This window comes from Pygoscelis adeliae, unplaced genomic scaffold (genome assembly GCF_000699105.1).
Source record: "Pygoscelis adeliae isolate BGI_AS28 unplaced genomic scaffold, ASM69910v1 Scaffold97, whole genome shotgun sequence".
Taxonomy (NCBI): domain Eukaryota; kingdom Metazoa; phylum Chordata; class Aves; order Sphenisciformes; family Spheniscidae; genus Pygoscelis; species Pygoscelis adeliae.
The window spans coordinates 95,971-106,204 of NW_008825152.1; the positions used below are offsets into that span (position 1 = coordinate 95,971).

The following is a 10,234-nucleotide window of genomic DNA, read 5'->3' on the forward strand; positions in this document are numbered from 1 at the left end:
ATGATGGATGGGGAGAAAAACTATGATTTCAAAATAAACATAATTCTCCTCTGTTTCCTTTGACGGGAACTCTTAGCCGGGAGCTCTGACTCCATGTGGTTGGGCGTGAATGAGAATCTTATTTTGTCCTACTTGCTAAATATTGTCATGACCAGAACAATCCTATGAAGCATTTCTTTCTCTTCATCTTAATGCTCTACTTTATACTCTGGGTGATCAAATCTTACGCTTTGAGGTATAACTTGATAGCAGCAGAAGGGTGAAAGCACAGAAAGACACGCATTTTCTGTCTCTGGTGTTGCATATTATATTTCCTCAGCTGAAATGAGGCATGGATTGTGCAGTGGTAGCTCACCAGTCTGAGCCAGTATGGATGGAGGAGCAGGGCTGGATACTGCAGCGATCTGAGGTTGTTACTCCCTCCCTGGGAGTAACAGGATGTCCTGGATGGATGTTTACTTCTTTCCATCTTTCTGATTTTTCTTTGGTCACCTTTTACATCTTTACATGGTGATGTCTTCTTTTTTTTTTCTTTTAACTGATAATCCTGGTTGCCTGTCTTTCAGAGGGGAGTAGGGATCAAGAGCACACCAGTGACTATTGTTCTGCCGGACACCAAAGGAAAGTCTTTTCTCTTCAACATCATCGACACTCCAGGTGATTGTGTAATCCTGAAAATCCTGGTTTGGGACGCACTTAGCTGAAGGCAGCTTGATGTGTGGAGTCGATACATGACCATGTGAACCAGGGTTTCTGATTCATAAACCCCTTTGGTTCTCTGGATAGTGCTATTGACAGGAGTAGAGCAGTGAAAACATGTACAGTGATGGTTAATGAGGACCTTCAAAGAGCTGTTGTGTTGGATTGCGGTGGGATTGTCTAGCACTGGCTCTTAGAAAAACAAAGAAAGAATCTATACCCTGAAACCTCACCGATTCATCTGGAAATGTCACGTAGGTGCAATGAAACCCTGGGAAGTTTTCTTTCACAGATGGAAACCCATGTCTTGTTTTGTGGTTTTTGTAGATGATTCCAGCCTAGTCCTGAGCCTTTAGCTAAGTTCATTCTTCTGAAATCACTTCCAGCAGTAACAACTGTGCAGCTGGCTTTTAGTCAGGCTTGTGTTTCTGATTAGCAGGCCTAGTTGAGGGCTAATGGGGCTGAGAATGTGTTTCACTCAAGTATATGAGAAGCACACGAAGAATTGGATTTTCCAGGTATTGTGCATAGTGGGGACTGTGCTTTTCTCAAATGCTGTTGCCCCACAGCGAGACTCAGCAAGTTCCCCATAGCCTCTGACAAGCTCCTGGAGGGGGAACATAATCACGGATCAACTTGTTGTAAGAAACCAAGGCCAAAGTTTAGGGAAGAGGGTCTTGGGACACATCTGTTGAGTTACAGCTCAAGATGAGGGAGGTTGGAGCGCAGGAGGAGACTGGAGGGAGAGGCATCTGTTGTTCTTTGGTGAGAAGTAATCTTCCTCCTTTTCCTGAAGTACTTGCACAGAGCTGTGAGAAAAACAGTAACAAATGTGAGGAAAAGTGCCTGTTAAATGAGTTGTTATGTTTATTCTCAAAAAATAGCATTAAAGCTGAAGCGAATCCCTATACAGAGCTTTGGCAGCCGCTCCCGGGTCCCTGTCAGAGGAGGAAGCCGTCTGTGTTCTGCCTCGCTGGATACCAGTGACCAGAGCAAGCTGCAGAGCAGAGGGATGGCTTTCCACCCTCTGTGCTGCTGGTGTCAGAGCTTACTCTGGTTCTTACTAGCCTTTTGTGTTTTTGAAGGTCACGTCAATTTTTCTGACGAGGTGACAGCTGGCCTTCGTATTTCGGATGGCGTTGTACTTTTCATTGATGCGGCTGAGGGGGTGAGTGCCAGGTTCTCCTAGGGGTTAACTTAAAAATCTCTTCCTCTGGAGCCTTTGATCCGCCTTAGCATGAAGGCCTGGGATGGATTCAGCTTTCCGGGGTGAAGGGTTTTTGGAGGACAGTTTGGGAAGCGAGAGCATTTTCCAGCCAAAACAGAGAGTCAAGCCTCTGGCTTCTGTGTCCAGGGCTGATGTGATGCGTGTGACCTGTAGGCCGATTATCTAACTTGTTTGCATCTCCATCCCCATGATACCTAAAATTGAGCAGGTTATTTATATCGGAGATGTCCAAGGGGTAGGATTCAAGGAATTCGGTTGGGTTAGCACCCACTTCTAAATTTGAGGAAGATTAGCTGATTGCTGGTGGCTGAGCTTAGGCTTTTCTACAGAGATGCAGCCCTGCATGTAAGGGTCGCTGCTTTGTCTGTTATGCCCTAGATGGCATTTTGTGGAGGGCTTTCGCTAGGGGTGTTTGCTCATTATTGCCTGCAGGTGATGCTGAACACAGAGAGGCTGATCAAGCACGCGGTGCAGGAAAGGCTCGCAGTGACTGTGTGCATCAACAAGATAGACCGACTGATCCTGGAGCTGAAATTGCCCCCTACAGATGCTTATTACAAGCTCCGACATATTGTAGATGAAGTTAATGGTCTGATCAGGTATGGGTGTTTGGGATGAAGCCTTGCTAGTGCTTGCTGTCCCTGTTCCATTGCAGGTGCTTTTCTTTGGGACCCTTATGTGTGCCTAAAAACTCATGAGTTTCTCTTGGTACATTGAATCATAGAAAATGGGGCAGGAAGAACCATTGGAAATTCATCTCAGCCAATATATTGAATTATACAGGAAGGGCCAATCCTGCCTGAATTCTGACAAGCTTCACGGGATCAGCTCTTTTTCCCCCATTAAAAAGTAGGGAAGGTGGACATATGACCGGAGCAGGGAACTTCTGTGCTCCCAAATGTCTCAAATACACCGAAATTGTCCAGGCTGTATCCCAAATTGTAGGCTGAAATGTCTCAAAGCTCCTAAACGTTTGTTACAAAACCAGTAGGAACTCGCTATCCCAACCCCTAAACAGAGACTGATACTGCTTTGGTCAAATCTCCTTGCAAGACCCTGCCCAGAGAAGAGAGGGACATCTTCTCTAGCTTTCACAGTAGCAATGCATCATTTCTGTGGGTTCTTCTGCATCCAGGTGATGTTCTTAACAGCATTCTTCCCTTCAATTTGTGTGTGTCTGCACTGTAGCCTATATAATCCCAAACTGAATTTGCACAGGAGCTCGTTTGCGTGTCTCTCTGTTCAATTGCTAGTGGCATCAAGCAGCTCAGAGCAGGATAATTTATCCTGTCTAGCATGCTTGTGAGCTCATTAAAACTGTTCTGATTCAATTCTATCCCTACGCTATTTGCCTTGTATTATCTTTTGCCTTGCTTGGTTGACCAACTTTGCTGCCTTTTATTAGGGGAAGAAAAACTCTCCCTGACAAAAAATACAAAGCACTTGTGCTGGTAACTTTTTAGTTCTAGGTCTTTAAATATTTCCTTGTACACTAATGCTTTGAAATTTATAGTCATACTGACCCTGAAATTCCAATGGCAAGCATGCTGCAGCCCATTTTAAGATGCTATTTGGCAGTGTAGAATCCTTGCCTATCACATACTGCTGTTTGGTGTGGGAAGTGGATTTAAGTGTCTTCCTTGGTTCATAACATTGATTTTTTTTTTTTTTTGTCTTTAAAAACTGTCTCTTCTCAGCATGTATTCCACCGATGAGAACCTTGTTCTGTCTCCCCTTCTGGGGAATGTGTGTTTCTCCAGTTCACAGTACAGCATCTGCTTCACGCTGGGATCTTTTGCAAAGATTTATGCAGACACATATGGTGAGGATTATCCAGAAACCTTGTACACTTTAACATCTCATTTCCTAACCTATTTTGTTGAGGCTTTCTAAGCCATTCAGCTTTGGCTTTCACTGCACATATATGGCCGGTATATGTGCTCTTGAATTTCTAGGAGTTGAGAGTTACTGCAGATCTGAGCCCTGGGTGCTAACAAGCAAAAATACAGTTCTAACTTGTTTTTAGCTAGATAGTTTCTCCTGATAAATGTTTCTTGAGTCAGAAGCCAATATTTTATACATACCTTAAGCAGAAAAAACAAGTCCTGCTATGGCAGTTGAAGGCAAGTATATGTGTTGTGCTTTTCCTCCTTATCAGAACAGCTCGGAAGCGAAGCAGTTAAGTTCTGCCTGCCTTTTCACAAGTCTCCAGAGTCTGAGACTCAGCTGCAGCCGGGCGCAAGCTTGGCCCACAAGGTTTTGCACTCTTGCCCTCTTTCTTTTTTAAGAAACTGTCTTTTTCTGGCTTTGATTTAATTTTCTGTTCCCCAGGTGCCCGCTCAAGGCAATCTGCCACTTGTAAAAGTGGGCCTTTTGCTTGCATTAGCCAGCTGTACAGCCAAGATTTTTGAAGTCTCACACTGGGGAATTCGGGGTGATCTGTAGGAGCTGTGAGCAGGGGAAGAATGATGTTGTAAAGCAGCTGGTCTAGCTCTTGCAAAGAAGTTAGCCTGAGGGAGGATGAAGTTGTAGAGGTCGGGGACTGATGTGTCAGGACTATCGTGTGTCCTCATGAGTTCAGAGAAATAAATGAGCTCCCTGGGCGTCACAGCATTAACTCAATGCCTGCTAGGATAATACCCCTTCTTTGGGGGACTGATAAAGATGCAGGCACAGTCGGTAGGAGATGCCATCCATGTGAGGCAGACGTGAGCTGAACGGGTACTTGAAGTCAGTAATATTCGATTGTGGCCATCAGGGATTTTATGTGCAGCCACCACACTTCAAATAACATGAGTTACAGTAGTTTAACTGTCAAAACCGCAGCCACCATGAAATTTCTTATGCTTGTACATCTGCCCACAGCAAAAGCTTGTTTGGAAACTGCTGTAAATTATCACCACTGTCTTATTATTTGTATATTCACCATGACAGCCAAGCACTACACTATTCCTTCAGCACTTGGGTATTTGGCTATGCGCTTAGTGCATCAGCTGAAAAAGAGAAGAGAACCTGGAGATGTTCAGCAAGGCAGAAAATGCTTGTGATAAGCCTGCGGGGCAGACGGGGTGTAAGCCATCCCAGCACCTTGGCACTACAGTGTCAGGCTGCAGCATTAACGTTTGGAAAATGAAGCAGATGTAACTGGGTTCCTGTAGCGTGGCGTCTGGCAGGCCAGGTCTTCTCAGCTCTAACCTTGTGTGTAAATGAGAGAGTTGAAATGTTCCTGAGAAGCAAGTGTGCGAACCCATGGTGTACCTGGGCTGCTGCTGTCATCCTCAGTGGACTGTTTTCTGCCTGTGCCTCTGCCTGGTCTCTCCAGGTGAGGGCTAAATCATTTATTCAGAATTGGGACCAAGTGTTCACTCACCAACATCGGTCCCTTAAATTGAATCCTCAGGGTTGTTTTAAAAGCCAAAACCCAAAGATATCCAAGATGAGACAAATACAGTGACATCTGAGAGACTTCTGTCATTTGTTTTTTTTCCTTTAGGAGATATCAATTATCAGGAGTTTGCAAAGCGGCTTTGGGGTGACATCTACTTCAACCCGAAGACGTAAGAAGCCTGTTTAAATGTCCCATTAGTTTATTGATGGGTTTTTTCCCTCCCTTCCCTGTAAAATGTGGGCTAGATGACCACCCAAGGTCCCTTCCAACCTGAGTTGTCCTATGATCCTGTGATGGAGTAGTATCTGGGAAGAGTTGAGTCAGGCCTGCTGCTTGGTGTGAATCCATGTGGTCCTCTTGAATCCCGTAAATAGGAGCAGAGAGCTTTTTCTGGCCTTCATTTGGAGTAAGCAAGACTCCTGTGTCCATGACTGCTTCCCAGGGAGATGGGGAGGGACGAGATAACCTGGGAAGAGCAGAGGCTGTGTTTGCAGTAGGGGTGCTTGCAGGCTGCAGAGTGCTTGCTCCTCATGTCTCTTTTTTTGTCCCCCAACAGCCGCAAGTTCACTAAAAAGGCCCCAACGAGCAGTTCCCAGCGCAGTTTTGTGGAGTTCATTCTGGAGCCCCTGTACAAGATCTTGGCTCAGGTATGTGGCTGTTCATTCTCCTTCCCACAGTTCCAGATAGGAGCAGCCAAGGGCTGAACGCTGGGTGGTGGTGTGTCTGCTGCCTGTGGGACTCGCCTGTCCTGTTACGCAGTGGGATCTTCACAGATTTCTGGGTTTGGGGGTGCAGAGCAATGGTGAGCAACTCCTTAACAGTTTCTCCCTTGCAAATACAGCCCTATATTTGCACAGTTAATAGAACTGCCTTTGCTCTTTTTAGTATGCTCCAATACCAGCCAAGTGATAATTTGAACCAGCTAGCCAGTTCTCGTGTGAGCTGTAAACCAGAGCAGGTCAAGAGCCCTGCGGGTGATGACTGGTGTGCAAAGCTGTACCTGGGAGTTACTGGCTTGGACCCTCGCAGCAAGGCTGAGAGTGGTGCTTCTTGTCTTGCAGGTGGTGGGGGACGTGGACACGACCCTGCCCAGGACTCTGGATGAACTTGGCATCCACCTGACCAAAGAGGAATTGAAATTGAACATTCGCCCCCTCCTGCGGCTTGTCTGCAAGAAGTTCTTTGGGGAATTCACAGGTAAATGCTGTTTGTCTTCCCCTCCACAGTCTTCCCAATACCTTAGTCTCACACCAACGGAGTTAAGGGCTGTATTACAGCCATGGAGTGCTCACTTGCACAGATCCCTTCTCAGCTTTCCAAATATAAAATATTAAGCCATTTGCCCAAAGGACAGCTTGAGACACTGCTCACTTCTTCCCCGTTGCTGCGGGTGCACTGCAGTCAGAATGGCTTTGCCTTGTGTTTATTGGAGTCCATTTCTTTCCTCTGCGCTGCTTAATCGTGTTCTCATGAAGTATTACTTTTCCAGGCTTTGTGGACATGTGTGTGCAGCATATCCCCTCCCCGAAGGTGGGAGCCAAGACGAAAATCGAGCATACCTACACTGGTGGCGTTGACTCTGATCTAGGGGAGGCCATGAGTGAATGCGACCCTGACGTAAGGAAACTCTTCTGCTTTGCTCTGAGTGTCCAAAAGCGTGGCAAATATGCCCTCTTTTCACTGCCTCGGCAGGGCAGCTGCCTCCTAGACAGCCATCTGCACAGATTTGACTTCCAGCATTTTGAAACCTCTCATCCGATACTGAAACAAATCTCTTCACTCTGAGAAACTTCAGCTGCCTTCCAGGGCAGCCCTTGAGAGAAAGAATTGTTTGACAGTGTTCAGAGAAGAACAGGACTAGGTCAGGACTTCAGAGCACGTGGGAACTGCAGGGTGATTTTTTGTCCTTTTGCTGCCTTTTGTCCCTTTTCTTTGAAGTTTGATTCTCTCTCCAAACTCTGAGAAAACTGATCTGAACTATACTGATAAAAATAACCCTACATTAGTTAGTCAGCACCTTTCCTATCAAAGCCTTGCAAAAACCTTCCTCCTCAAACAGCTTGTACTGAGCTGTCATTCAGAGTTGTCTAGAGCCACCAACGCCAGCTAGTGAGGAATTTGCCTGTGACTTTTGCTCTAATGTCTGGAGAGAAAATGAATTGCTTGTTCTAATGAGTTGTGATTACCCACATAAAACTATACAGTGGTGACTGTCACCAGATCACCAGTTGTGGAGTGACCTTATGGGACTGAGAGCTGTGATCTGTGGAGGCTCAGGTGCTCTGCCCTGAGCTGGTTTGCAGGCCAGCAGATGACATTTCCTCTCATGGCCTTGTCTCAACCACTATTTACTGCTCCACAAGAGGAGGGAGGATTGCTCCAGAAAAATCCACCAAAGTCGTTCCAGGGGTCTCCATACAGGGCAAGGAGATGTAAGGCTTCCAGTGGAAGAAAATGAAGGACTTGGCAAGTCAAAATAAGTATTTTTAAGTTCCAGCCCATTAATCTCATTGCATCCATGAGTCCTACCAGGTCTGTGTCCCTTTCTTGACTGTGTTTTGAAAAAGGCTTATTTCTCTCTCTCTCTCTCCTGGAAAGGGTCCACTGATGTGTCACACAACGAAAATGTACAGCACAGATGACGGCGTTCAGTTCCATGCCTTTGGCAGAGTGCTCAGTGGTACCATCCATGCTGGGCAGCCTGTGAAGGTCCTTGGAGAAAACTATACCCTGGAAGATGAGGAGGATTCCCAGATCTGCACCGTCGGACGCCTCTGGATCTCGGTTGCGAGGTACAGAAAGCTCTGGCAATATGTTCATTTGGGAGAGGAGTCACCTGGAGTCGTTTCTGCCAGGGACAGTGAGGAGGACAGTGCTGCGAGGGGCCTGAGGCTGGCAGCAGCGAGCGCTGCAGTGATGCTCCCCTGCCTTTTAGGTATCACATTGAGGTAAACCGGGTTCCTGCTGGCAACTGGGTGCTGATAGAAGGAGTGGACCAGCCCATAGTGAAGACTGCAACTGTCACGGAGCCTCGGGGCAATGAGGAGGTACTGCGCATAGCTGGTATCGCTCAGCCTTACAGAGAGTCAAGGGGATGGAGCACATCCCAAAAGCTCCAGTGGTGAGGTTAAAGAAACTTTGTCTGCTGAGGTGCCAGTGCACAAGATCCACTGAGGGAAATGGAACAGCTTCAAATGCCGTGTCTAACTCCAGTGGCCATCTAATGATGCAGAGATTCAGCTCTTTGTCCTTATCTGGTTTCAGGCTCAGATCTTCCGTCCTTTAAAGTTCAACACCACATCTGTCATCAAAATAGCTGTAGAACCGGTCAACCCCTCGGAGCTCCCCAAAATGTTAGATGGTCTCCGCAAAGTCAACAAGAGTTACCCCTCGCTTACTACTAAGGTATTGCTCGTGTATGTATGTCTGTTTTCAGGTCATGCTGTGAGCTACCTTGTAGGCTGATCTTAAAAATAAGTAATTTTTTACTGTAGGTTGTTTTGTTGTGGGGTTTTTCAAGCTATGGCAGTTGATCTCATAAATCATGTGGAAATAGCAGAAAACTGTAAATCCAGCAGAAAAACACACACCTTGCTGTGCCAGGGAAGCAGCTTTCTGCAGAGCACATCAGGACTTTCTGCTAGAAAAGGCTGTGGGAGCTTTCCTTGGGGTGCTCTGATCCTAACCAACTTATTCAAAGCTAATACTTCCTCAGGCCTGTGTAGGAGCCTGGAAGGCAAGGGCCTGGGAGCAGTAATGCTGTCAGTTGAACCCCTCTCTTATTTTTCAGGTGGAAGAGTCTGGGGAGCACGTGATCCTGGGGACGGGGGAGCTCTACCTGGATTGTGTGATGCACGATCTACGGAAGATGTATTCAGAGATTGATATCAAGGTGGGAAATGGGAGGGATTTTCCCAGCTGGGGAGGGGGTTTTGTCCCCCTGTCTCAGAAGAATGGGAAAATAAACCTAGCCGAATGTACAACATGGATTTTATCAGGTCCTTTTAAAAGGAAAAAAAGGGCTGTTAGGATGCAAAAGTAACTCTTACAGCCTGACTCGTTGTGATTGAGAGCCTGAAAACTGGCTCTCCAAGAGGGTTGTGTGTCCATGTTCCAGCCGTTTCCTGTACTTCACCTGTTGCCTGGCTAGCATCAAATAAATAAATTGAGCAGATTTTTTTCATACCTGGAATTAGTTTTAAATGTTCCTGTCTTGTTTGAATGAAGGAATTAGTAAAGCTGCCTGTGCAGACTCAGTGGTTCATACACAAGGCTCATTAAAACACTGGCAGATGAACCATTTTTTTCTTGTAGGTGTTCAAAGGTTTCAAACAGTCTCTTTAAAAGCAAAAAAGTACTTGGCAACCTTACAAGCCTGTTGTCGTTATTCCAGGTCGCCGATCCAGTTGTGACATTCTGCGAGACAGTGGTGGAAACGTCCTCCCTGAAGTGCTTTGCTGAGACGCCCAACAAGAAGTAAGAGCCCATGGGCGAGCGGGGCATTGGAGACGGGCGGATGGAGGGGTTCACTGGAGACTGGACTTCATCCCCTCCAAGGGGTCTGTTCTCGGTGGCTGTTGTCCAGACAAGTGGCGCGTGCCTGAGTTGGCAGCCTGCTGTTGCAGCAGCTCTGCTGAACTCCTCAGTAACACACTTGAGTCCCAGGGATGTTTCTGTGCTTTGTAGGAACTCTCAGAACGGAGGGAATAAAGACAGATCTGCATCCTCCTTTTTTTTTTTTTTTTTTTTTTAGCTAAATTTCACACCTTCTCACCAGTTTTGTGGTGTTTTCAAGACTAGGAGATGTATTGGGATCCTAGAGTGGGTGCCAAAGAGCCCAGTGCTGCCTTCAGTAACTCCCCAAATGTTTCATGAGCAAAAGCTTTGTCTTCTCTTATTCATTCTTAATCTTGAAACGG

General features: G+C 46.4%; 1 protein-coding gene across 1 annotated transcript in view; it reads left to right on the plus strand.

The window, feature by feature from the left end:
* EFTUD2 (elongation factor Tu GTP binding domain containing 2) overlaps nt 1–10,234 on the plus strand; it is a 20,822-nt gene that overhangs the window by 4,168 nt on the left and 6,420 nt on the right. The window contains exons 7-19 of the mRNA XM_009328401.1: nt 567–657; nt 1,785–1,867; nt 2,360–2,526; nt 3,625–3,749; nt 5,421–5,484; nt 5,872–5,962; nt 6,377–6,512; nt 6,805–6,932; nt 7,914–8,107; nt 8,251–8,362; nt 8,580–8,720; nt 9,106–9,207; nt 9,709–9,791. Of these exons, the coding sequence (XP_009326676.1) occupies nt 567–657; nt 1,785–1,867; nt 2,360–2,526; nt 3,625–3,749; nt 5,421–5,484; nt 5,872–5,962; nt 6,377–6,512; nt 6,805–6,932; nt 7,914–8,107; nt 8,251–8,362; nt 8,580–8,720; nt 9,106–9,207; nt 9,709–9,791 (1,517 nt within the window). The remainder of the gene's footprint in view (nt 1–566; nt 658–1,784; nt 1,868–2,359; nt 2,527–3,624; nt 3,750–5,420; nt 5,485–5,871; nt 5,963–6,376; nt 6,513–6,804; nt 6,933–7,913; nt 8,108–8,250; nt 8,363–8,579; nt 8,721–9,105; nt 9,208–9,708; nt 9,792–10,234) is intronic.